A 26,149-nucleotide genomic window follows, 5' to 3' on the forward strand; every position below is an offset into this window, starting at 1 on the left:
GCAGAAGACCGAAAGTCCGATACATACTTATTCATGACTGTACCACATGGGAGAGCGAACAAACTCACCTCACAAGAGTTACGTGGCACTGGCACTCCGACTCGGGCAGAACTAGCAGAGTTGATCTGAATTATGACCAGAACCTGAAGAATACGTATAACGGGATGCCCGAATACCAGCCTGAGCTCACTAGCTGCACACGCAGCGCGTCCCAGAGGGATGGTTTCCAGACAAAGTAGCGACTGGCGAAAATTATAGTCACGACACGGGCCACGCGGCCGGTAGTAGGTACCGTAAACGAGGCGCCGGCGAAGTACTACCTTGCCATTGTTTACACGTTGTTTGTGCGATTCATCATCGCCACCAAACGCGACAGATCCATTGCCATTGACAATCGTATGGCCGTCCAGAAGTAGGAACTACATACCATGGTCAGTTCTCTAGTAACTAGTAGTCGCAGTTGAACGTTAACGTCGTACGTTGGTCTCCAACTGCAGCGAGCTTGCAGCCAACCTGGGCGCGGGCGCGTCTCTCACTGGATGAGCCAGGGTGCGGATGCGATAGGCTATAGCAGTCCGTTACGGCAAGATGCACCACTATAAATTCGGGATCCTTCAAGTTTGTTCGAAGCTATCACGCTGGGCCGAACTTGAAGAGACTTACCAGAGTCGACGCTACTGAGCGTTAGCATGCGCTGTGGCCCCGGCGTGTGGGGATTCGGACTCATCACCATGTCGGTCCTCGCATGCTTGTTTACGAACCGCAACGGCGTCCGCCGCTCCGTGGCAAGCTTCTCAATGCACCGTTCGTGTGATCGAACGCAGCCAAATTCAGCATATATTCGTCATGAGCTCTAAGTTCTTCGTCTCCCTTTCTACAGAACAAACCGGCGTGCTAGTACAAGCCGTGCCCATCAATCCCTGCCTGAGTCTACTACTGTGATCTCTACAGTGCAGAACTGTCGCAAAAGCTCCACATCCAATACCTCATGCACCCGACCCGATGATACGGCCAACCGCAGGGTTTGTAGCGCACCGTCCATGCTCATGAGCCGCACGGCTCTCGTCAACGCAGCCCTCGTGTCCTCTTCAAGTTCCCACTCGCCCCACATGACTTTTATCTCCAAGGTTTGCAGCGCAGCCAGGCGGGGCCGCACAGATATCGCACTTTGACCGTGTGCTATGTCTGACGCGCAGAGAGCGGCAAAGGATGAGGACAGGCTTTTGTTGACCCCGCGGAGATGCAGCGTCCGCAGCCCAGGCACGACTTCGAAGAGGCTAGCCCAATGATCAGGTTGGTGAAAGTCTTGGTAGAGTCCGTGGTCAATGATCAGTGTGTGGACGGCGCTGAACTGAGAGGCGTCCTTTGTTTGAATAAAACGAATGAGGGGATCCGGTGCTTCCTCCTCGAGCTCCATGTGCCACTCCACACTTATACTCAACGCGGGCCCTGTGGGTCGCGAGAACTCGGTTTCAAACAAGCTTTCTATGGAATCTGTGAACCCCGAGAGAATCATCCTGTGGTCCGAGTCGATGTAACTAGTAGGAGGTATCCACAGGGTGCGCATGGAGGAAAGGCCCGTTCGAATGGCGGCACGATTAGACATATACTCGGGGTGGGGGAGATACACTGTCACATTGGCAGTCTCAGGGAGGCAAAGGTGTTCAAGGAGCCAGCCAGCAACCATGGGCTGCTGCCACTCTATGTCTACAACCTGTAGAGAGGGCAGCAACACATCCCTGTCCGTATGGGCAGGGGGCTGAGGTGCAGGCAAACGTGGCAATGCCGGGTGACTGTGAAGCTTCAGGGTCTTGAGGTCAGGACAATGGTCTAGGATGTCGAACAAAGTGTCCATCTCGGTGATTGGGATGCGCTGCCCCAGGAGGATGAGGTGCTGCAGGTTTCGCAGGATGTGACACTCGTCATTGAGTGACACGGACACAGATGAGAGGTGGATGGAGTGCAAAGGAGGGGAATGTCCACCGAAGAGACCCTGTGGCTGGAGTGTCCCCAACGCAAGCCGGGGATCCCCACTCTCCAGCCTGAGCTCCTCCAGCCGTGTGGCAGCCAAATGCGAGGACAGGACAGATTGCATGATGTCGTAGTGATGCGTGATGACATGCAATTCCCGCATACGATGCTGGTGAGGCCGGAGAACCTCGATACAGCTGTCCACACCGGTGGCCCTGAGGTTCGTGCGAGCCTTGATAGTGACATCAAGAGGATGTGATTTTGATCGGCGTAGATATTCTTCGATGCGGCTCGGAGGCTCGTCGTCAGATGCATCAACGTCGCTCTGGCGGGCAATCCACAACGCTCCCCAAAGCCTGGCGGCGTCAAGAGCTACCGTACGCCAATGCATACAAACATGGGTTACACAGTTGAGCTGAACGATATCCGTACGACGATCGGATGACGGTGGGGTTGCGTGCCAAAATATTTCAGCGAGAAGCTCGGTTGGGACGCGGTTGATATGGACTGCAGAGTTTCGCAGGGTCCGCAGTATGGTCATCAACGCATTGGCCCGTAGCACGTACTCCTCCACCTGCCGTAGAGCATCATCCATAGCAGGATTCATGACCTCGCTCGGCACCTCGTCCAAGCTCAGGCTCGCGAGGAGCTCCGTACAGATTTGTTCCTGAGCTGGATCGGGCCTGTAGCTCTGTACAATCGCACGCTTTAAGCTGCCGACAACTCTCAGCATAAGATCGTGACGTGACAAGGAATGGGACAAACCTGAGTAACGACTCGGATGGACGCGTACGGGAGCCACTGCTGTCATCGGGAGCTGACATCCTCAGTATGTCGTTCGAGTTGATACGAAGACAAAGCTAGGACTGGCAGTACTCAATGTGATATCCTCGGGAGTAGGGTGAACTCGAACTTACTGGTAAAGTAGTTGGTTCTGTCCGGTTTGTACGCGACGAAGGCCCCCGTCTGCTCTCTACTTCAGCCTAGCGGAGGGTTCGAGCTGATTTCAGACAGATGACAAGTGTTGGCTCAGCAGTGTTCGCAGGAGTTCGTGGACCTGAAAGCGACCTGCAGGACAGTGCTGAATCGATCGAGCAGTACGGACGCAAACTACTTAAAGTTACAGTTCGTCCGATCAAACCTGCACGTGGATGGGATTGGATCAGTGCAGGCAAACACGCAAACCACCCTCCAGGCTGCAGACACAACCCTCCACGCCAGTCATGAAAAGGAAGGTGTGTAAGATCAGACACTGCCCACCGCAGAACATCGCATAGCCGTCTACTCCGGATCCCGTATGTTTCGTTTGCTGAACAGCGCAGCCCGGCCAAGCGTCAAGTGACGCCGAGCCAGACATGCTTGCCTAATTGGCTCCTTTTACGAGTCACTGAGGCCCGCCGGCGCATGGCCCGGGCTATGTTAGTTGAAATAATGTGTACGTAGTTAAGTCCGTAGCTCAATCAATCCACTCAGCCGTGTATGCTCGAACGATCTCCGAATGGACATCCAGTGATGCTATAGTACAGTATGCGCTTAACTTGAACACTACGAGAAAGTACGTACTACACAGCTCAGCCGAAGCTCCGGCACCTCCCCTAGATAGACAACATATAAGCACGAAACAAGTAAGCACTGACGACGTCTGAGTTACAACCTTCCCCTTCAACTCCCCTTTGGCTTCCCTCCAACCACCTTCCACAAAATCCAAAGGACCAAGCTCCTCGGCAGCCACACCAGCACCTTATACAGCCCCGCCGGCGGCGCGGTCATCACCGCGCGATAGCTGCCCACAGACCAGCCCTCCCTGAGCGACTCCCTCACGACGTCCCGCGCGAACGCCTCGCACGACACACTCCGCCCGCCCGCGCTGGCCATGACACGCGTGAGGATCGCATCGCGGTAGGCTGCCCAGAGGCTGTCGGGTGGGAGCGGCACGCGCGGTGCGCCGTTCGCCGCGATGTTGGAGCGCACCCCGCCTGGTGAGTAGTGGAGGACCTTCAGCCCGAATGGACGAAGCTCCATCGAGAGCGTCTGGGAGAAGGAGGCGACGGCGGCTTTGGAGGCGGAGTAGGGCCCGGACCAGGGCGTCGGGCTGAGCGGGAGGCAGTGTCAGTGAGGACTGAGAGTGAGTGGTTGGAGAGCCGTACATCTCGCCGACGATAGAGCCGATGTTTACTATGAGTCCGCGCTTGCGCTTGACCATGTAAGGCACGGCGGCTTTGCAGACGCGAATGATGGACAGGGTGTTGGTGTTGAAGACGGCGGCAATGTCTTCGATCGAGTTGTCCAATGTCGGGCCTGACCAATGTAGTTTGTTTCAATCCCTGTCCTGTCTGTACGAAACAGGTGTACGTACCGTGGCACATCGAGCCCGCATTGTTGATAACGATGTCGATGCGCCCTTCGCGCTCAATGACACTAGCAACGACTTCATTGACATTTGCGTCATTGGTCACGTCAAGAGCACGACGCTCGATGTTTGGCTGCTTGAAGCCCTCCATGGCTTCGAGTCTGCGCGCAGTGGCGTAGACTTTGCATCCCTTCGAGGCGAATTCCTCGCATCTGCATCGCAAGAGGGCTTGTCAATATATATAACGTTCCTGATGCGCTCCTGAAAAGGGGGAGTCCGGCATGAAATTGAAACAGCACGACAGGCGAAACAAGCCAGACGGTACATCGTCTTAGACTACGCCGTTCCGCACTTCAGGTGGACGAGCCTCACACTGTTCACCGCCACACGACGACACGCCAGGAGGCACATCTCGACCTACTGTAGTTCCATAGCTGCATTCGCATGCCTCGCGTCGCCGAAACCAAGGAAGAAGCTCAAACCCGCCACTGGCACCTGCCAGTCAAGGCTGCATTCCTGCCGCTGCTTCTGTGGAGCACATGCCAATGCCGTAGAGGCTCAGACAGGGCACCGTAGCAGAGGTTATGGGCCATAGGGAGTACTGCGATGGAATGTGTACGTCGCTGCCAGACATTCGAGTGGCAGGTACGCGCAGAGGACCCGTCGTTCGCGCCCCTCCTGCCTCGCTGTGCACAGATAGGTCCAGCGACCTGACATACTCGGCCAAGCGCCCTGAACCTTCGTTGAATCATTCGCGCAGGAACGACAGCGGGCGCTGTCGCACGAGGCGGTGGCAGAATCAGAAGCCCTCGCAAGGCCGTTCTGTACTGTGACCGTCGCAAACGGATTTGGAGAGGTCGCGTGGTGTATGGAGCCGCCGCCACAACATACTAGCATGCCCCGCTTCAGCAAACCCAGAACAGAGACCAGATGGCCAAATTCCGGTGCTTCATTCCTGCTACCAGCAAACTCGAGGGTGATAGATTGTGGTGTTAGTGTGACTGGGACACTCACAGAGTAAACCCGATGCCACCCTTGCTGCAACCTGTTACGAGCACGACTCTGGTGTCGCGAGACATGACGACCGAGGTAGATCTGCACGGGTGGTTGCCAAGACAGCTAATAGTCGGGTAGGTACAGGCCGGCCGTTAGGTTAGGAAGTTTCGGAGGGACCAGAAGATGCTTCTGTTTGCACGTACTTATACGCGACGGTTGTCGGCGCGGGAAGGCGATACGTTTACCGTCAGTGATATCCTGTGATATCAGTGATATTATTGTATGACGATGAGCGGTCAACACGCTGAGCACCGGAGAGCGAGGTTGGCACACTCAAGCACGGGTGCGGGCGCACGAGAAAGTGTGTCGCAATTTGTGGTGGACGGAGGGGTTGCGGAGGGGTGTCAGACGGAGTGTGCCTGGACGTGGAGGAAGCGGGACACGTGGGGGACGCGGTGTGTACGCGTTGTTTGTGCGCACGGAGAAGCGAAGCGGTAGCTGTGCGCGGCTTCGCAACGTCTGTTCAAATCCCAGCGCAGCCCTGCTCGCATCCCCCTCGCCTCTCTTCCCTCCTGCCCTCGCCGCCTGGCTGTTGCGCGTCGTGTGTCTGTCTGTGTATTGAGTGTTGTCTGAGTGTGCGCCACCTGCCCCACCGCGTCGCGCGCGTGTTTATCCGCTGCTGCCGCCACACCCGCCTTTTTGCCACCTCGGCCCCGATTCCGTCCCTCGCCCGGCCAGGGGTATCCTCGCGCATTCTTCAGCGCACCGTTCTGTGAGTCCCCGTTGCCTGCGCGACTCCCCACCTCTGCTCCATCCTCCCCATCCAAACCTGACGCTTTCTCCATCCAGCACATATATTTGCTCGCCCGGACAGTGTTGTCCCCACCGACCCCTCCGCCCCGCCATCTCCCCCCGCCATGGCCACGTTCTACTCTTCGTTCTTCTCCTCCGGCCTCCTCGCCCCCATGCCTCACGAGACCTCCGGCTCGTCCTCACCAACAACTCCCCGCGCGTCGCAGTCAAATCTCCCTGGCGCAGACCCGTTCTCGCTCCAGATCGACACTACACCCACCGCCAATGACTTCCCCGCCGCGCCACGCTCCGCGAACGACATCCTACAATCGCGACCGCGGTCGGACTCCCAAGGCAGCGGCCGACCTGGCCTTCGCAGGCGCCGCTCGTCAGTAACAATCGCAGCATCACCTGTCAACCCCATGAAGAGCAACGGCGTCCCCCGTAGCGCGCGTAACTCATACATGGCCGCGCGCGCGCGCTCCGGGAGCGAGTCCCGTTCGCAGGAGAAACCGGAGGGCACGACCGTCGCAGGGCGCACGCGCAGCGGCAGTCTCGGTGGCCAGATGATCCGGTGCGTAACCTTCGCCCGCACCTCCGATTCCATCTGAGATGTCTCTCTTCCCCTCACAGCAACGCCCGCCGCATGTCGCGCAAGCTCGCGCCGCCGCTCCCAGCTCCCCCGCCGACCGCACCGCTCCCCGCGCCACCGTCGTCGCGCTCGGACATCGAGGCCGTCACACCCCGCTCGGCCACGCTGCCGCTCCCCATCCCGATTATCTCGATGACGCAGCCCCCGTCCACGCCCCGGCGCCCGCTCGCGCGCCGCGCGCAGACCACCGACAACGTATCGCTGCTCTCGACACCGTCGTCTTTCCTCTCGTCGTGCATGACGCCCGCGGATGAGGAGGCGGGCATGAACTTCGGGTTAAGCGCAGATGGTGGCATGCCGAGCAGCCCTGTGTACAGCGAACCAGCAATGTGTGAACGCCTGGGTATGCAGGTTGACTATCCGAGCCCGATTGACGGCCCCGGCTTCGTGTGGGAGAGGCCGGGCGAGGCTATGAAGGAGAACTGACGACGTGGTGATATGAAAATGATGTACAAGAATATTGTGAGTTTTTTCACTTGTTATCCGCTTTGGGACCGGCGCTGACTTTCGGATGCAGTTGAAGGCGAATCCCCGCCAACGTATATATGTGTATGAAGCCCGCCCTAATCGACTAAAATACGGACCGCCCCGCTCAGACGCGTAATGCCTTTTTGCAAGTCCCCCGCAGAACCCCGAATCGCATTCCACGTCTTTGGCATCTCGCACCCCGCTTTGCACAGTATACGCATCATCCCCCTTCTCACCCAACCAACCCTCTTACCCGCCCCACCTCACCTCACCACCGCACCTCGCAAATATTCTGCACCGCTGCTCCATCTTTAATATCTAATCCCTCGACGCAGGGACTCGTCGAGGCTATCTTCGTCTTTTTCCTCGTTCCTCTATTTTCTCTGGTGCATAGTGATGATGATGATCAAGGACTCGACTGACTCTGATTGATCACGACGCTTCGGGCACTGCGTGCTTCGCGCTGCGCGTATGCGTTTGTGGTTATGTAATGCGTAGACTTCAGACGTTGCGGTACGGACACCGCCGGTCTGTGACCGGACGCGTGCCATAGTCATGTACGTAGCGTTGATGCGAATGAAGTTTTGTAGATGTGTGTGCCTGCTGTGTACGTGCGATCCGGCTGCTGGTATGTACCCGTTGATTGTCCCTTCGGTATGACGCCGTATTTCCTGTGCCTAGTGAGCCCGTTCCAGCTGTTAGTTTTGCCCTTCACTGATCTGCTGTTTCTTGTCAGGAGCCTCGACCATCGCCCCATGGGCGTCATAGGGGGAACTTGTGTCACGTTGAACAGAACTGTGCGACGTTGGATTCTCGACATTCTGACGCTGGGTCGCGCAGCTTCCCCCCTCTACTGGCCATTGGGTCTGTTCCGCTTTCCTGCGGCGCGTACATTCGCAATGCAACACCCTCAGTACATAGGGGTACGCACCCGTAGTCGCCGCGTCTCAGGCTTAGCACGACGTGTTGGCTTCCGCCGGCGGTGAATAAATTCGAATGGCGCAGGCGGGTTCGCCGGCTCTCAAGCTTGCGATATATTCCGACTGGCAACAGACTGTAAGTATGCCTATTTCAAGTTTATAGCGCCAGGTGGCGGCAACTCGAAGAGCTGATGTTTTCGGTAGGTGACGAACAGATCACAACAAGGCGGAGCCTGAATTCTGACCCTGCAGAAACCTTGCTATTATGTAATGCTATCCAAATGCTATCGCGATCTAATTCCATCATCATTGTCAGAGACGCATGAGAGGAGGCAACGGTCGTAAGACGTTCTTGCCTTCGAACTATCTGTTTAACGCGAGCGTCCCGCGATAGGCGTGGCAGTGCGTCCGGTTTGCAAACGTTGGGGTGCGTACCAACCAGACTCTAGTGGCTGCTTTGCTTCGACTTCATTGCACTGTTATCTAGAATATTTCTGAAGCCTCGCGAGGGTTGCGCGACAGCCGAGGAAGACTGCAACTCAAGGCCGACCCACTGCAACATGTTCGACGAAGAGAGGGAAGCCAAGCTTCCCTGTCTACCGCTAGAGACACCACCCGAGGCCTCCCTGGGGCTGTCCCCCTCCGCTCTGCTCGAAAGCGTAAACAAAAAACTCACCGATCTCGCCGACCAGCGGCACCACATCTTGTGTCAAATGTACGCTTACAAGCGGCTGCGCAACTCCGTTGTGCCAATCAATCGCCTGCCCCAGGAACTGCTCGCAGATGTATTCCTGCTAGTGACGGAGGATGGGTCCTACCAAGAGCGCGTCCTCGACCTCAGTCGGGTTTCTACGCAGTGGCGCACCGTTGTGCTCACCACTCCGCGCCTCTGGACGCACATCCCGCTTCGACAGCGTCGTCTTGCGGAGCTGTTCCTCGTACGATCTGGGAATACGCACCTACACTATCGGGTAGATGGCTCCACTCTGTCGTCGACATACCCGGTACTGCAGGATCTGCAAGGTATGCTGCCGTTAAGCCGTACGAAGACTTTGGAGGTGGAGGCGGCGAACGAGCAAGAGCTACTGCTCGTGTTCGACCTCCTTGCAGAACCTGCCCCGTTCCTGGAGACGTTAAGCCTACAATTGCCTGATATATGCGAGTGGGTCAAGGGCGTGGGTGACCTCGTTATCAGGACCACACTCTTCGACGACGCGGCACCGAAGTTGCGGATACTCGACCTGGACGTGGTCCATGTCTACTGGACGTCCAGCATCTTCGCGAACCTTACCAGACTTGACCTCCGAAACCAGAAGTGCGACATGCTTCCTGACGTAGACACCTTCCTTGATGTCCTGGAGAGAACCCCCCAGTTGGAATCATTGTTGTACCATTGCTGGGAGTACGAGCTCGATGGTCTCCCGCGTTATGTAGGCCCTACTCCCAATTGTCCACGGGTCATCACGCTGCCGGAGCTCAAGAGACTCATCTTCGGTTTCCTGCCTTCGGCCTGGACGTCGTCTGTGCTGGGTAGCCTGCAAGTCACGGCGCGGACACGCGTAAAGATCGTCTCAATCCCTGAAGTAGGACAGGTCGACTTTCCTCTCGATATGCTCCCTGCGGACCTCAGTCGTATCCCCGCTCTATCCAACATTCGCTCAATGGAAATCGAACAGATCTCCTACAGAACACTCAAGTTTTCTCTCTCTCCTGTCGGCGCCCGCCACCCGCGGATCAAGGTCCCGCAGCTGGGCTCCTTAGAATTGCGAAGGGCTGATTCCATGGCACTCGCACTTCGAGACGCATTCCAGAAGCTGGATATACGGCACCTGGAGTCGCTCACCATACGCGAACATCCCGATCGTACCATTGTCGCGCCGCACATCTGGCCTACCCACCTGCAAATGACCAAGCACCTGCAGCAGTTGCAGCTGATCGACATCCATTCTCCCGACATACTCACCGCACTCCGTAATTCGTGTGACGATAATGCAATCTGTCCACGATTGCGCGCACTAGCTCTTCAGCAAGGCTTCGGTGGAGACGCAATGGTGCCGGAACTCGAGGCATATATAAACCATCTGTCTAAGGAAGGGAGGCCTTTGGCGACGGTCACTCTGACTGATGTGGGATTTTCTACCGACGCTATCTTACGACTGAAGTCCATGGATGTAAAGGTCGATGTATGGCGTTCTGTGAAGGGCGTCCCTGGTACATTTACAGAGGTATCGATTGACTAAGAAGAGATTTGGAACTGGCCGCCTCTAGACGATGTCTAGGCAGTTGAATGAGTTTACCGTTGCCTCTGACATCATGCTCAAGAGCCTGAGTGCTCCCCGGGCCCGAGTCTGTGTGCGTGGCGGTTCGGTGACTGCAAGACCGACTCGGAGCTGATCCTCTTCACCAGTCTCATATCTTTCACGGAGACGGAAACCGTGGCAGCACGCAAAGCCGGTAGATCTACTCCGCCTGGATGAATTCGGCGCGTCCATCTGCCCACCCAGAGATCACAAGCAGAATGACGGCGCCGGGCCACCGACACTGGCCAGGACTTGGTTCCGAGATGGGATACAAATTGCTAGTCAATGCGTACGACCGCACGGTACAGCAACTTAATGCGTATCGCTTGAGGAAGAGACGAGGACTGTCTACAAGGTGACGGCTCAGGCAACTGAATTCGTAGGCAAAGATGAACGTTGGACGTACACAGTGGCTGGTTTGCTCAACTGTCTCGCTGACATACTTAGCCACACGCGCACCCAAGTCCAACGTGCTCGCGCTGCCGAACGTAGAGATGTTATGCCGTATATAGAGTGAATTCTAGTGGTTATACTGCATTACTGTGACCGGATATCCAAGAGTATAATACGTGGGTGTATAGTGAGTGAGCGTGTGTCGTAAGACGATAAAGAGTACAAGTCCTTCACAAACAACAGTCCCTTTGCTGCTAGAGATATACCACCGAAGATAATATGATGTCCGTCGCAGATACCAAAGTCTAGGGAACTCATGGGCTCTAGTCGTGATCATGGGCGTGCTGCAGTAGCGTATCAGAATCCGACAACTGGATGAACACGAGAACCACTGACCAAGTTGTTCTTTGCGGTAGAACCAGAAGTAACCGCAAACAATGATAATTTGACAAACAAGACCGATCCAGAAAGCCCACGACGCTAGTGGTGATGCTGGGACATATCATGTCAGGCAAATGACACATCGCGATGAAAACAAACGCACCTTTGAGACCCTCGGAGAAACTCCACAGAGCGAAATCAGGGAATACATGTCCTGGGCCTGTCCCATCAGGCGATAATGCGCGAGCAATCATGGTGACAGTAGCTCCGACGACCTGGGCTGCAGCGAGCGTCGCACACACGTGCAAACGCGATAGAGTCTGGAGCACGACTTCCGTCAGAATATGCAGCAGATGGGTCAACAGGTACGTACCTGAAGCAAGATCATTCCCAGACCGACACCCTGGACTGCGTCGAGAACACCTAACCACAGCCAAAGGGAGATAGCAGCATAGGGTCCGGCATTACCCGCCCAAGGCACAAAGAGGCCCAATGCAGACGTTCCCCAGAGCATCTGGCACCAACGCGGGGCACCCAGACCAACAGCGAAGATGGGAAGCAGCCATGTATGGGTCTTGCTGAGTTGCGTCAGTCCGAACATGAGGATGGCCCAGACGCCGACGAAGAACCCAATAACCAGCAGCAGGATGTGCCATTTCGGGATGCTCTGGTTCCACAGGAAACTCCAGTTTCGACCGTAAGGCTGGACGCGCATGTAAACATCTCGCCGCTCGAGCTAATCGCAGACAGTACTCACTGCACTGAGCCAGAAATCGCGTAAAATCTCGGATATTAGGAACCTGGAGCAACCGTCAGTGTCGACCGTGCAGCCATGAGATATCTGACTTACCATATGACAATCTTGCGCCGGAATAGGGTCTTCAGGAAGTGAGGTACCTTTGGTGGTGCTTGACGGTAGTAGTCTGCAGCAAATGTGAGATGGACATTCGCATCTGACTTGGCTTAAACGACTCACCAGGCAGCCCATACAGCATCAGGTAGGCGAAGAGCCAGCTGATGACCGCCAAAGGCCAGACAATGAGCACGACCCACCAGGGCATCAGATATCCGGCGGAGACGCTGTCAAGCTGATAGCCCCAGTACCAGAGAGCAGCCACCCAGACTTGCTGAGAACCTTGTACAATGCATGCACGCATCATCCATACTTCTGTTGCTGCACCCTGCTCGTGGCATCAGTATCAAGACAGGACGACAGACAGAACATACGCACCGCTTCTTCTCCAAAGTTCAATCCGAAGAAAAGGAAACCTGCCGCTGAAGCAACTGCGTAGGACCACGTACCCGCACTAGCGAGGTCGTAATGCAACCAATGGAGGGAGCTCGTCAGAGAGGGCAAGCCGACGAGGAAGAAGGCTATGCCGAAGAATATCCACGGTATTGACAGGACGTAGACGGACGGCTTAAGGCGGAACAACGGGTACCACACAGCAGTCGCGGCAAGGAAGATACCTCCGATGACGTAGAGATCCAGATTGGATTGGGTACTTGTTCCAGAGAGCAGGGAGATTTGGAAGCTTGTCGCACTGAGCATCTGGCCAACGCCAATGACGATGGTGTACAGTGGCCAACCACCAATCTCGCGAGACATGGCGACTTGCAAACCCGACATGACGGCAGTGTCCTCATTGATGAGCGCAGCACTGTAGTCGTCCAAGGTCGCGAGCCCGTCTCCTGCGAAGGAGCGTGTGCTCGGAGACGACGGGCGAGAATGATCGAACGAAGAGGGAGCAGGTGTTCCCCATATGGAGTCTCGCCGTGACGACCGAACACTTGCTGCGCTGGATAGCTTGTCGTGCTTCACCTTGTCGAAGAACTTCTCCTCGCTCTTGGTCAAAAACTTCTCAATCGAAAGCTCGTGCTTGGAGTTATGTGCGTTCAAACCCTGCAGCCTCTGCGCGAACTCTTGCGCGACACCGCCGTCTGCGTCAGTGAACTACCAAAGGAGGTCGTTAGTAGTCATACAAGATGCTGTTACGACACAGAACGTACAGATGCAATCGCTTTGTTTAGCGGCGAATGCTGCTTCTCATCCACAATGGACGATATGGACTCAACCGACGAGACCCTCGAATGCATCGTGAATGGTCTGCTTGGGGTGCTGCTGTCTAGGAAAGGATCAGGCATATGCTTTCGGTCGCGAGCAATTGTGCGATTTGCTCGCTCAAGGAAGTCCCCGAAGTCCTGTCTTGAGCCTCTCTCAACAGAACCATGGTCGCTATCCGAGACAGAGATATCGGATCTGTACGAGCCTCTGCGAGACTCCGAACCAAGGAACCGCGGGGCGACCAGGTGAGGGTCGCCGCCCGGGGTCAATGTGTCCTGACTCCACTGTCCAGGCGAGCCAGGAGAGGACGGCATTGCTGGGCTATCGCTGACGCTCCGGTTATCCCAGTCTGGCTGTGAAGGATAGGCTTGATGTTCCGGATTCCAGTCCTCGGTCTCCGCGATTGCGTAATGTCCGTTAAACTGAACGTCTTCTGCGTCAGAGGGCCGCCACGCGTTGTGACCGGCTTGTCTGCGACTCGTCCCGATACTGCGCCTGTGGAAGTCTTCCATACGTTGCCGCCATTCGACCACGGGGAAGCGCTGCACTGCAGATCTTGCACGCAACATCGCCCGCTCCTCCTCGGTAGACTTCAGGGCCATCTTGATGGTCTTCGTCAGTTGCGACATCATATGTTCGGTAGACATCGACTCGACAGGGAACCACTATGATTCGAAGGCTGTTAGACCGTTTGCATGTAGCCACAGCACGCAACACTTACCCAACCAGGCATGAGACCGAGACCACCGAGACGACTACCGACACCAAGAGCACCCTTTCGACCGAACTCCACGGCGACAAGACCGAACGGCTCATCACGCGAGGGGATCAGCGCGAAATCGGCACCGCTGAACAGGTACGGAGGGAGAGCCGTGAATTCGGGCTTGGAGTAGACGCGATCAGGATAGAGCTCCATCAAACGCGCCAACTTTTCAGCAGCGAATCGACCGTAGAGGTCGATAACGGGACCGACACAGATCAATTGGATCTCGGGACGCTTGTCGAGTCTACCGTTTCGGTCAATAAGACGCACATACACGGGAAAACATAGCGCGATTACTCACAGGGAAGGCATGACATCCGCGATCAAATCCACACCCTTCTGCTTCGACCATCGACCGACGAACACGAACAGAGCGGCGTTTGGATCTTGCTTAATACCAGCCCACTCCTGCGCTTGCCTTTTGTGTTCCGGGCGCTGCGCTTCAGCGTTCTCGTCAATCTGGATGTCACGGACGTTCACAGGATTCTCGTCCAATGCGGCGATATCCGTCGGATCCGGGTTGGGCAGGGAGTCGACGTGCTTGAGTGTCCACAGCGCGGGGTACCGCGCCCAACTCCGCTTGCCGTACTTGTCAGACACACCGGCGACACCAATTGACTTCTGGTGGACGCTGATAAAGGAAGCCGCTGCGTGAAGCAAGTTGAACGTGTTGCCGAACTGCACGTATTTTGTACAATGCTCCTTGCTGATGTTGAACGCCGAGCAGACCTCCTTCATCTCCTCCTTTGTGCGGAGCGGCCAGAGACCCTGGAACTCCGCGTTGTGCAGCGAGAGACAAACGGGCAGCACCTTCGGCAGGAGGTAGAGGGGAGCGAGAGCGCCGTGGTAGTCGTTGACGTGGTAGATATCGATGTCGGGGATGCGACGGACGGTAGCAGCGATGGCCTGATTCCAAGTAGAGTAGAAGATCGCGGAACTGAGGTCGTCCATGCGAGCGGGATACGGGTCGGACTTCGTCTGAGCGCGGAAGACAGGACTATCGAGGATGACGTATGTGATGTTGTCCAGGACGTGCGTCTCGACCTCGATCAAGTACGGCTCGCCGAAGATAATGACCTCGATAGGTTCCGCTGGATCTCCTTGGGGATAGTCGATGTCCCCTACCTTAGGAATGACCCAGATGAGGTCGACATCTGTCATTGCTTTCCCCATGAGACTGGACATGACACCAAGACCACCGATCTTGACCTTGAGCTTCCAGTCGATGAGTTCGTATTCGAGGGTAGCGATCAGCACTTTACGGCGCTTGTCCTTGAGTTCAGGCCAACCGATGAGCTCCGTCTGCTTGTGACCGAACATCTTCTCCGTGAGCGGTGTGTGCATCTCCGACACCTTCTCCGACGACTTATGACCCAGCGCGCCGAGAATAGGGAAGTAGTTGCTGTGGTCCTTCTGCGGCTTGACACCCCACTTGTTGTACTTGATGCCGTAGAACGACCAGATGAAGACGCCTACAGCGAACGAGGCGGTCGCGAACGGAATGGCCAGGAGCAGGGCGAAGGTGATGGCACCGACCGAGGACTCGCCTATGGGCTCGAGCCACCAGGTCAATGATTCGTCGTCAACGACCAGGTCCCACGCGACGTAGGGGTGCGGAGGCTTGGACATGTTCAGATAGTTCGCCGACAGCGTGTTCGGCGGGAGGCGTTCCATGACACCATCGCCGTCGACGTCACCATAGAAGTAGTTGTCGAACCCGAAGACGTTCAGCTGGACGTAGGTAGGCCAGCTATCAGCGATCCTGATGTGCCAGTAATCGTCGTCTGTATCCGATTGGGCCATGCGGTAAGGTAAGCCGAGATCGTAACCCCACTCGTTGTATGGGCCACGGACGAGGAACTGAGGAACGCGCCGCGGTTTGTCATAGTTGACGTCCGAATGCACGACCATACTCGACGTCTGCGCGAGGTAGCTCCAGTCTACATGTGAATCTGCGATCAGCACCGCATTTCACATGCAAGCATTCATACGGCTTACATTGAACTATAATGTGCTCCCCTTCCCACCAGTTGTCGCTGCTGGTAAAGTTCTCCGCAGAGATCGTCGTCGTGTTCTCCCACGACTGCCAGGCCGACCAATTCTGCGCGAAGTTGGTGGACATCCGGAACGTGTCCGCGCCGTACGCCTTGTGGGTGAACGTGTACTGGCCGTCGCTGTACTGGAGGGCGCCAGCATCGTAGCTCGCGTTGTCCCACACAACGACGTTGTCTGGTGCACCCTTGCGAATGAGCAGATGATCGGTAGCCTATCGCGATGGTACATCAGTCAAAAAGTGTGAATTGACTAGACGGCATAACGACTTACGTTAGTAGACGCGGTTCCGTCGCTCGTGGTCGGGTTATTGACGGTGATTTGGAGCACACCGTCCGGGACGTTATTGATCGTCGCCTTCCAGGAGAACGCAGAAACGGAAACTCCATAGACCTCGTCGGAAGGCGTCCCGTTGACCGGCCCACAGTTCGCAGAGCCTGTGTCAAGTGTCGGTATGATGCCAGTCCCAGCAGTCGACATGTTCAGCGAGATCGAGTTCGTGATGCTGCTGCAGCTCATCTCGAGGTTGAACTCCAGAGTGATATCGATGGAGCTCGAGTTGGAGGGCACTCGCGCATCGTGACCAGGCGAAAACTTTGTGAGAGCGGGCGGCGGCGACACCCAATCTGCTTCGAGTACATACGCTTTGAACCCGAACGGCGGCAAGGTGATGCTGGGGAAGCAACCGAACCACGGGGCCTGGCTATTGTTATAGTAAGACTCCCCCGAATCCGTCAACTGGACAGTCTCGTAGGGGTAGAAGAGGTTGCGGACGGTGTTCCCGCTCTGATACGGACTCTTGATGTACTGGTCAGTCGTGCAACCGAACTCCCACGAGGTAGTCGCGTTCTGGTTCGTGTAGAACATCCAGACCTTCTGCGTCGTGTTCCCGGCCGTCGGCTGGTAGTTCTCAAGCAGACCTCGGGAGACAGACCACAACCCCATTTCCGTGGAGGTGCCGTTGGATCCTGGGCGCTCGATGGAGTACGTCCAGTTCCGGAGGGTAGTGAGATCCCAGCCATCCTGTAGAGCGTCGTACTTGGTCCGGAGGTGGAGGTAGTGCGCGAAGAGACGGCGGGTGTCGGCGGTCGGGTCGAAGTGGTCAAGCGCGTTCCAATCGTCCTTACATCCAATCAAGGAACGGCCCATCGGGAGATAATAGTACTGCGACGAGCCAAGCCTATAGCATCCATGACGCTTCCATGCGGTGTTGCTGAACATAGCCTGACGCCTATCGGAGCAGATGTGAGCAACGTTGGCAGAGATAAACCAGCAGCCCTGCGCACCCATAGAGATAGTTGTTAGCGGTGTTATCGAACAAGTAGAAGTTCTGTTCTTCTCCGTAGAATAGCTGTGAGTGCGTTAGATGTGCATTCATGAACGCTTGATCAACAGAGACCCACCAGTGGAACACCAGGCATCATTAGTGTAGTGATGAACGTCGCCAGGACGCTGCGCTCCGTCCCGTTCTCCAAGCTCGGCCATCTGAAGACGTCGAAGTTGCTGGTGCCGTACAAGTGACGAGGGTCCACATTATGGTTGCCCGGGTTGAGCATATCGTCGTCGACGAAGAGCTCGTCCCACGCGGTAACGAAGTCCTTCGAGACATCGTAGGCGTCCTCCAGATCACCGTCCATACCAAGGAAGCGAGTCAGGCCGCGGTATATGGAATACTGGAAAGCGGCGCCGTCGAGACCCTCACTACCTTGCTCCCGTAGGAACCACTGGTTTTCTGACTCGGTCATGTTGGCCGCGTCGTTATAACCCGGTCGCTCAGTGGGTGTACGACCACGGCCGCTATAGTGCACGTTAGTCGATGCGCATTTACCGGTATAATTCTCTACTCACTAATAGAGCGCTCCGAAGTAGTCACCACCCGTAACTTCGCCCACGATGAGGAAGTTGTTCTTGCCGAGCTCCGCGGCACAATTCCTCGTTATCGACGTCCATTGGACGAGACCGTCCACTGTCATTTGGGTCGACTTGTCGATACGGATGCCATCAAAGTCCAGAGCCGTGATTGCCATGCAGGAGAACTTGGTAAGTTTCGCCATGACGTTGGGGTTCCACTCCCGGAGACGGTCCTGCACGGACGCGAACTTCGACAGCTGACGCTGCCAGTCGGGATGAACACCGAAAGCCTCCATATCACCGTACTGGTCGAACTCTGACGCATAGCACCCGCCGTTCCAGTCGACGTCTACGATCGCTCCGTCGTCTCCCCAGAACACGGGCATCTGGCACGAGCTGTTGTACTCATTTTCGAACTGCCGGCGGTATAAGTACAATCAGAAGGAAGGTCGAGCGCAGCAACTTACCGAGAAATCGACATAGCGGCTAAAGTTCCACGGTGCATAGTTTGGATCGAGCCAAACAGCTTCGTATTCCTCGATGCTGAACGGCGCCGATGTGTTCGTGTACCTAATCGGATTCTGTAGTCAGCGCCCAGGCTGTGCCCGCAAGCGAACGCATGGATGCCTACCCTTTGAAGCCGACAAGATTGGCCATGGTGCCAACGGTGAAATCCAGGATAATGTACATGTTCCGCTTGTGAATCTCGTCGATAGCATTCTGCCATGTCTCGAGCGTGCCAAAGTGGGGGTCGACCACGGAGAAGTCGAGTGGCGAGTAACCTGCGGAGCGTGAGGCGAACAGCATACACGGAGTGCGAACAGATACTCACTGTCGGCCGCCCAGATCTCGTTCAACCACGGCGTTCCAGAGATGTAGATAGCTCTGACACCCATTCCCTGAAGGTAATCCAGCCTGTTTACCATGCCCGCAAGGTCACCGCCCGCGCGCAGTTGCGTTTCCCGCCAGTCCCACTCGTACACAGAGTTGAAAAAGTCGTTGTTGGATGGGTCCCCATCGGCGAACTTGTCGAGGAGGATCGTGTAGAAGGGGAGAGCGCGCCAGTTATTGGGCGAGCTCGTGTAGCTATCGCGCTTCGGATAGTAGTAATCGAGGACGTCCGTCGCAGTTTTGTTCTGGTTGAGATTCCAGTCCGCGAGGTCCTCTCGATATGGTGATGCTACGCCCAAGTGGGCGAGCGTGAGGAGCGACAGCAGCGCTGTCGCCGCTGTGCGCACCCACATGACGGAAAGACGAGACGAGACTGAGCGATGAACGTGATATGCTATGGTACGGGACGAGAGAACGGAGCGATAGCCGTGCTAGGAAAGGTCCTGAAAGAGGGAGAGGGTGGAAAGGAACGAAGGGGAGGAGAGCCCGAGAGCTATTACGGCGGGGACGTGCAGGGAGGGAGGGAGGATGTTGGGACACAGCCGAACAGGCGCTGGAAAGGGCCCAGAAATTGCCGCCTCGTTTTATTTGGCCGTTCTCGCGCCGGCACCCAGACGCCGGCCGGGGCGGAGGCGGCCTCCACCTCCCGTCCTACGCCCTCCTCCTCCCTCGCACCCTCCGCCAGGCTGCTGCAATATTGTCGCCCACAACGCCCCAGGCATCCCCCCGCGCCCCCGCCAGCCCAGCGCCCCCGCCGCCCTGCGCAGCGCACTGCGGCCAGACATGCCCGTCGGGTCCACTGCTGACCGATATGCCTTTCCGGGTTTGGAATCACAGCGTCGGCTACGCGACGACGTCCCTGATCGAGCCCGCCCAGCCCTCACCGAAGCTTCAGCCACCGCCGCGGAGTGTTTGCTCTTCCATTTAGGGCAATCCACCTCGGCGCCTTGCTTGATTGAGGGGCCCATCTCGGTCTAAACTTCTTGCAAAGGTACTCTTCTACGAAGCCGTCGGCCACTCCTCACATGCCTCACAAGGGCCTACCGTGCCTCGGGATCGACAGCTGGTGGCACGCTCTGAAAAGCGTCCGCGACAGCTCCGGGCGAGTCGACACTTGGAATAGTGCTCGTATGCTGCAATCCACGGGCTGCCATTCCAACGACTTCTCTTGATGTGGATGTAGAAACAGCGCTAGCGGCGCGGCGGCAGCGACCATCCTCCATGAGTAAAAATTCACTACGTACATCACAATCGCCCCTCCGGTGCGCGCGAGGCGCTGACATCGGGCAAATATCAGGCAGCCTGCTTGGCGCACCACCGCAACATGTCGACGCTGTCGATGTATCCAGGACCACGCCAATCCACCAAGTAAGTCCCGGCGTCGCCGACGGATGATGCACTCGCTGTCTGAAGTGGTTTGTGACTGCCACTCGTCCGACCGAGATGTCAAGCTGTGACCTACGCATTTCGTGCTTTTCTCATTTTCGCGCTCACTCTTATGGGTAGCGGATATACAGTACTTCACCAGTGAGCCGCATCAGAAAGTGGCTCACCTGGAAACCATCTCTCCAGAGTCTCCACAAGGTGGGGATGACGGAGGCCGGATGCTGTAACTACATCTGTTCGGTCTTGGTTCGGTCCCGCAAGCAGCACGATCGTCTCCATGGGCAGCGTTTCTTCATTTTCAGAGTCCAGTACAAGGTCGGAGAAATTTGTAGGAGGTTGTACCAGAATAGCACCGCAAATATCAATACGTGAGCTGCCGCGCTCGGCCTCACAGTGCGTCCGAGCAGTACTGACAGATCATATCAGTCCAGGAACGAATGGCATTCCTCGAGATCTGCACGTCTATTTGAACTCGCCCGGGCAAGTGGTGACGGCATGCGGCGTGCGTTCACGTCAATCCGAATAGCGAAATACGACGGTACCCGTTGGGCACCCAATTCTGCTCCGGTCATGCATGAGGCATTGAGGGATCGCATGGTGACTTCCTGTCCTGGCCACAAGAGTTAGCCAATGAGTTCGCGGCGAGCTACTTGCGGCACCGCTCGCACATAGAACCTACGAGATAGCCAGGGAAATGCGATGTCTTCCGCAAATACATTCGATTGCTGACCGGCACACCATGTCATTGCAGGGATGAGCGCACACCTACTTCAGGCCTTGTATGACATGATCATACTTGATTGGACAATCTGCTACAACCATCTCAAGAGCATCGTCGTTACCTTAGTAGCACTGAACTCACGGTTCATAGCCACCTCCGTATATACGGACACATAGCTGTGACGCGTGCGATGAGTTGTCAGACAACAAATGTGAGAACAGACTCGCCTGAACTACGAGTTACTGCACAAGAACGCTGCGATACAGCTCGCTCTGTTCTCGAGCGGAATCAAGCCTTCGTGCTCGTCTGTTGTATTAGCAGCCGGAGTCAAGTGCGCGCGGATAGAACATCACGGTTTGAGCGAGGCGACCTGTCTCATATTGATGGTGTCCTGCAAGTGTCCTGTATCTGATATGGACATCCGACGACTGTTTGGCAGACGCACAGGTGTTTTGTCAGTTCGACACGCACCATAGAAGTCGACGGCGACTCGACGCTAATTTAGTCAGAATTACGCCTGAGCTCGAGGTTACGTTCAACCTGAAGACAAGTGGTGGGTGGCGCGTGATCAGCCTCAACGCCCAGCTTCGTCAATCGGCGGTCGGGCTCGGGAAGCAGGCTGGTTAACTGATCTGAAGCTTCCTCATATCAGTCGAGCGCCGTTGCATGCTGACCATGATGTTGGAGGCGACGACCGCGCGAGAATGCTTCTGTCGCACAGAGCATGTATGAGACCAGCAAATACCCCGCAGGCTGCGACCGCGATGACAAGCAGAGCTGAGGCCTGGCTCTACGCTGAGTGGTTGGAAGAGCAGTGTGTCCGAGGATCAGGAGCATGAGGGGGGAGGCCAGGGGAGATCAGGATCAGGGCGTGGACGGGCTGAAGCGCGTCGCGCCCAATGCGGGAGATCCATCTCTCACGCGAACGCGGGCGTCGCGCTCACCCTGGCCTCGACATCCAGTCCTTTGTTTACCCTTCTCCCCCTCGTTCGCCTTTCTTCTGCTCACAGCGTCCTGCCGACGGCCCTCAGCCCGCCTCACGCGCTGTGTAGCCAGCGTTGACGTCGACGACACGCGCCACAAGGGTTACTACGCGACCATCCCGCCGGGGCTAGCAGTTCGTCGATCAGTTCTGCCGCGCTCTGTCCACCTGCAGAGGCCAATCAGTCCACTCGTGCTGCACTTGAACCAGCATGGCAGCGGTCGTTGCGGGTAATGGCGCTTTCCAGCCCTTCGACGACGCCTCGCAGCCACCCTCGCAGACTTCGTCTCCCAACTCACCCACTTTCTCCTCCCATAGCCAGTCCCGCTTCGCCAATGGTTCTTCTTTCGACCCTCCTCCAGGCATGTCCTTCTCGGACTTCTTGGGCACATGGGACGACGCATTGGTCGCACGCTGGCTCTCCGATGTCAGGTGCGGGCACCTCGCGAGCACCTTCAGTGCGAATGACATCCGTGGCGATGTCTTGCTCGAGCTGGACCAGGTTACCCTCAAGGAGATGGGTATGACCAGCGTCGGCGACCGCCTGCGCGTCCTCAACGGGGTCAAGTCCCTCAGGCAACGCTGTTCGTCTGCCAATGCTGCACTCGCATCAATCATGAACCGCCCGCGGGTGTCCGACCTCTCTCGTTCCAACAGCCTGAACAGCGACGTTGGCGCGCTCGGCAGACTACACGGTCATCGCCGCCTTGACAGCGGGCGGCCCGCTCCGCTGCACCTCACGCCTGCGGGGGGCTCGCCTGACCCGAGTCTGCCTAGGATCATTCGCGACGGTTCAGAATCGTCGGGATCGACGCAACCAGCGGCCAGCTCGACGTCTGCGCGGTATGTGAATGGCATCCGACCCTTGCCGCAGCAGCCCGGCAGCGGCTCCTCTACGCATAGCACTCCTACCACCTCGCATAGTGTCCGCTCTAATCTGCCGCCACTACCGCCTCCGCCCCGCGGTCAACCGCCACTGCCGCCCAACCCGCGGACACCGCACAACCTGCAGCTGCCACCAAGTGTGTTGTCTGGTCGACGCACACCCATCCAACCTGATGGCTCCCCGTACTCGCCGCATACGAATAACCTGCTCACACCGACGTCAGGATCACAGGGCGCTCGAACGCCTCTTCGGTCTCAGTCCCCGCAGCTGCCATTCCCTACGATATCACAGTCGAACCGTAGCAACGCCCAGAACAACGCCCATAATCGCAGTGGCTCGCTCAATAACCCACCACCTGCCCCGCCCCTGAAGCTTCCTCCCCGGCCATCGACAGGAAGCAATACACATCCGTACGCTGCGAATGGTACCCAGGCTGGACTATCACCTATCTCTGAATCCTCTGCTCCCGGGCGTAGCAACGCGGTATCGGGCACACCATCTCCCCCTACAGGACCATATAACAGGAACGGGATCATTGGGCCTATGCGGCCGAACACGCCTCAGAACAATGCGTCGCATAGCACACCGTCTCTTGATGATCTCAGGCGCAAATTGGTCAAGTTCACGCTACCAGGCGAGGGCAAATCTGCGACGATCAATGTTGCTGACTGTGCAGGAGGCGTTGAGATGCTCATCAAGGCGTTGAAGAAGTTCAACAAGCTGGGTTCGCGAGGGGATGGCGAGAGTGGAACTGACCGTGTCGAGACAGAGGACGGAGGGTTGAGTGTCGAAGGTTGGGGTGTGTACTTGAACAGCGGTGAAGATGTCTCTGGTATGTCTCAAGCTTTGGTTGTCGCTACCGGTACCAACTTCAGTACAGGTTCGCCTTTGACTGAGGCACAGTTACTCTCGATATGCCATGCGCCTCCGGATGACCCGTCCCGCGAGAATGGCTTGATTGTTCGGCCGATCGGGAGGAGAAGTTATTCAAAATCCCCGTCACCGAGATCAGGCAGTCCCGCCATCGGTGCGCGGAGTAGTGACGATGACCTCCTTACGCCTAACCGCATGCCCATGTCTACGAAAGCTACCAAGCGTGCAAGCTCCATCAGCATCCTCAGCGGGCTGGGGGTCCCCTACCCCGAGAAGGCCCTTGAGCTGGCGGCCTCGACATCGGCCCCAGCGCAGAGTCCCAGCGAGACACCCGCCAGTGCGCGTCGTCCAGCGAACAAGTTACGCAACTTCTTCGGGCAGCGTCCGCCCAGCGAGCTCATCACGACGCATTTGCCGGAGTACTTCCCGAACGCAGACAAGAAGGTGCTCGAGCGCACAAGGCGGCAGAGCATGATGCGTGCGGGCGTGCCGTACAAACGTGACAGCGTAGCGTCCTGGAATGCGCCGCCAGAGTCGCGGTTTAGCGTCAGTACCCTGGGATCGCAGCGCGGATCCGCGAGGCTGTCCGTGGCGAGTGCTTCTCCTGTTATCCCAGATAGGTCGCATTCGCCTCCCCCTCCTGTCCCTCCGGCCCCGGAGACCAAGCAACGCAACATACCCCCTCGCCTGTCATTGTCGACGGACGATGGCAGTTCATTCGACCTGGAAACGGACGACTCGTACAAACGGCTGTCCAGCCCTCATATCCTTCCCCCGGTTGACTTCCCCTCCGAGTCCTTGTCAGAGTCGTTGAATCTTGACACTCCTCTGCCAGAAAACCGACGCCAGTCAAGAACGCTCTCGACCGCGTCCAAGCGGATGAGCTATATTACAGAGCTGCGAAGCAAGCGGGATCGCTCCGACACCGCAAGTCTCATGACAGTCGATGAGATCACTGCCTCTGTTGAGAGTCGACGTCAGAGCACTCTTCAGCCTGACAGTGGCTCGGATGAGTGGACTCAAGTGGACGCCGAGGACGACGCGGAGAAAAAGAGCATCATGGACGAGGATGAGGACGAGGAGGAAGAAGAGGACGAGGAGGAAGAGGAAGAAGAGATTGAGTCTGAAGACGATGGGACGATGGAGAATAACGCGGCGCTGAGCGACGAGGAAGAGACTGGGAAGACGACAATTTCCGCTGGTCGTATGTCCTTTGTCTCTTTTATTCGACGTTGAGCTGACTGTACTATCCTTCGTTCCAGGTGAGAGGACCATCAAGTGGATCAAGGGGGCCCTGATTGGCGCGGGGTCCTTCGGCAAGGTCTACCTCGGCATGGACGCTTCCACAGGCTTACTCATGGCGGTGAAGCAAGTCGAGCTTCCGACTGGCTCTGCACCGAACGAAGAGCGCAAAAAGAGCATGCTGAGTGCTCTCGAACGCGAGATTGAACTCCTGCAAGAGCTGCAGCATGAGAACATTGTGCAATATTTATGTACGTTGCCGTTTACTCATGGGATGCCATGCCACTGATGGTTCCGGCGGGCTAGCCTCTTGCATGGACGATGATCATCTAAATATTTTCCTCGAGTACGTCCCTGGCGGATCTGTCACTTCTCTCCTTCGGAATTATGGCGCGTTCGAGGAGCCGCTTGTGCGCAATTGGGTCCGGCAGATTCTCCTTGGCCTCAACTATCTACATGAGCGAGATATTATCCACCGTGATATCAAAGGTGCCAACATGCTTGTAGATAACAAGGGGGGTATCAAGATTTCTGATTTCGGCATCTCCAAGAAAGTCGAGGACAGTGAGTGGCAGAGTCGCCTTCTTGTGACGTTGTGGACTGATCGGTGTGCGCGTCAGATCTTCTCCCAGGTCACCGAGCACACCGGCCCTCCTTGCAAGGTTCCGTGTTCTGGATGGCACCAGAAGTGGTCAAGCAGACTGCTTACACGCAGAAAGCTGACATCTGGAGTGTCGGTTGTCTCGTTGTCGAGATGCTGACAGGCGAACATCCTTGGGCACAGCTCACACAGATGCAGGCTATCTTCAAGGTGGGCTGCCGAGCACTCTTCCGTTCCATGCACGTCTCATGTTCACTTCGCTCATCACAGATCGGGTCTTCCGCCAAACCGACCATCCCTGCGGATATCTCGCCCGAGGCTGAGAGCTTCCTCCAGACGACTTTCGAACTAAACCACGAGGCCCGCCCGTCTGCTGCCGCACTGCTGAAACATCCCTGGATCGCGAATCAACCGCTGCCGCTCGGCCATTGACCAGTATATGACTGTATCGTCCCATCGCTCCTCTCATCCCGCTCGCTCTTGTCTGCTCGTTTGTACACGCCCGCGTAGTGTTCCAGTGTGTGACATGGGGACTATATATGCTTTGCACAGATACTTTGCCCTACGTACATTGTGTTTTCTGCTGTTGCTGCATTACCGCATCTCAATATGA

The 26,149-nt window shown here is 56.7% G+C and overlaps 7 protein-coding genes across 7 annotated transcripts; 4 read left to right on the forward strand and 3 right to left on the reverse strand.

Annotated features, from left to right (window-relative positions):
• Positions 1-913: 913 nt before the first annotated feature.
• C8Q71DRAFT_733615 (uncharacterized protein) lies at positions 914-2,794 on the reverse strand (the record flags this gene model as incomplete). Its single annotated transcript, XM_047922342.1, has 2 exons — positions 2,737-2,794; positions 914-2,684 (listed from the first exon to the last, which is right to left on the reverse strand). The coding sequence occupies exon 2, from the start codon at positions 2,576-2,578 to the stop codon at positions 914-916; it is 1,665 nt and encodes a 554-aa protein (XP_047783651.1). The 5' UTR covers positions 2,579-2,684; positions 2,737-2,794.
• Positions 2,795-3,633: 839 nt separating this feature from the next.
• On the reverse strand, positions 3,634-4,532 carry C8Q71DRAFT_699494 (uncharacterized protein; the record flags this gene model as incomplete). Its single annotated transcript, XM_047920073.1, has 3 exons — positions 3,634-4,063; positions 4,119-4,269; positions 4,328-4,532. Coding segments are annotated over 3 exons (786 nt in total), but the record flags the coding sequence as incomplete, so codon positions are not given.
• Positions 4,533-6,234: 1,702 nt separating this feature from the next.
• Positions 6,235-7,187, forward strand: C8Q71DRAFT_853148 (uncharacterized protein; the record flags this gene model as incomplete). The annotated part of the gene is made up of 2 exons (XM_047926905.1): positions 6,235-6,683; positions 6,743-7,187. The coding sequence occupies 2 exons, from the start codon at positions 6,235-6,237 to the stop codon at positions 7,185-7,187; spliced, it is 894 nt and encodes a 297-aa protein (XP_047783653.1).
• A 642-nt stretch (positions 7,188-7,829) lies between these two features.
• On the forward strand, positions 7,830-8,459 carry C8Q71DRAFT_733628 (uncharacterized protein). Its single transcript, XM_047922343.1, has one exon. The coding sequence runs from the start codon at positions 7,886-7,888 to the stop codon at positions 8,213-8,215; it is 330 nt and encodes a 109-aa protein (XP_047783654.1). The 5' UTR covers positions 7,830-7,885; the 3' UTR covers positions 8,216-8,459.
• Positions 8,460-8,466: 7 nt separating this feature from the next.
• Positions 8,467-10,478, forward strand: C8Q71DRAFT_211767 (uncharacterized protein). The gene is made up of 2 exons (XM_047917047.1): positions 8,467-8,576; positions 8,637-10,478. Exon 2 carries the CDS (start codon positions 8,710-8,712, stop codon positions 10,387-10,389), a length of 1,680 nt encoding a protein of 559 aa, XP_047783655.1. The 5' UTR covers positions 8,467-8,576; positions 8,637-8,709; the 3' UTR covers positions 10,390-10,478.
• Positions 10,479-10,924: 446 nt separating this feature from the next.
• Positions 10,925-19,518, reverse strand: C8Q71DRAFT_903668 (glycoside hydrolase family 13 and glycosyltransferase family 5 protein). The gene is made up of 19 exons (XM_047928826.1): positions 18,787-19,518; positions 18,586-18,736; positions 18,422-18,524; positions 17,952-18,370; positions 17,507-17,900; positions 17,390-17,454; positions 16,377-17,334; positions 16,050-16,317; positions 14,353-15,991; positions 14,010-14,295; positions 13,234-13,953; positions 12,455-13,177; positions 12,200-12,404; positions 12,074-12,146; positions 11,981-12,023; positions 11,597-11,926; positions 11,387-11,543; positions 11,239-11,334; positions 10,925-11,186 (listed from the first exon to the last, which is right to left on the reverse strand). Exons 1-19 carry the CDS (start codon positions 19,196-19,198, stop codon positions 11,176-11,178), a joined length of 7,053 nt encoding a protein of 2,350 aa, XP_047783656.1. The 5' UTR covers positions 19,199-19,518; the 3' UTR covers positions 10,925-11,175.
• Positions 19,519-22,145: 2,627 nt separating this feature from the next.
• C8Q71DRAFT_876619 (Pkinase-domain-containing protein) lies at positions 22,146-26,019 on the forward strand (the record flags this gene model as incomplete). The annotated part of the gene is made up of 5 exons (XM_047928413.1): positions 22,146-24,897; positions 24,956-25,186; positions 25,242-25,499; positions 25,556-25,746; positions 25,807-26,019. 5 exons carry the CDS (start codon positions 22,146-22,148, stop codon positions 25,966-25,968), a joined length of 3,594 nt encoding a protein of 1,197 aa, XP_047783657.1. The 3' UTR covers positions 25,969-26,019.
• Between the last annotated feature and the right edge of the window lie 130 nt (positions 26,020-26,149).

Source organism: Rhodofomes roseus (assembly GCF_022264815.1).
Source record: "Rhodofomes roseus strain CIRM-BRFM 1785 chromosome Unknown C8Q71scaffold_2, whole genome shotgun sequence".
Taxonomy (NCBI): domain Eukaryota; kingdom Fungi; phylum Basidiomycota; class Agaricomycetes; order Polyporales; family Fomitopsidaceae; genus Rhodofomes; species Rhodofomes roseus.

Bases quoted from the DNA above. Each gene is read 5' to 3' on its own strand.
- C8Q71DRAFT_733628 (XM_047922343.1), top strand. From the start codon at position 7,886: ATGACGCCGTATTTCCTGTGCCTAGTGAGCCCGTTCCAGCTGTTAGTT.
- C8Q71DRAFT_211767 (XM_047917047.1), top strand. From the start codon at position 8,710: ATGTTCGACGAAGAGAGGGAAGCCAAGCTTCCCTGTCTACCGCTAGAG.
- C8Q71DRAFT_903668 (XM_047928826.1), bottom strand. From the start codon at position 19,198: ATGTGGGTGCGCACAGCGGCGACAGCGCTGCTGTCGCTCCTCACGCTC. The intron at 17,901-17,951 runs GTGAGTAGAGAA...CGTGCACTATAG, and splicing joins TACTTCGGAGCGCTCTATTA to CGGCCGTGGTCGTACACCCA. The intron at 11,927-11,980 runs GTGAGTACTGTC...ATGCGCGTCCAG, and splicing joins GCGATTTCTGGCTCAGTGCA to CCTTACGGTCGAAACTGGAG.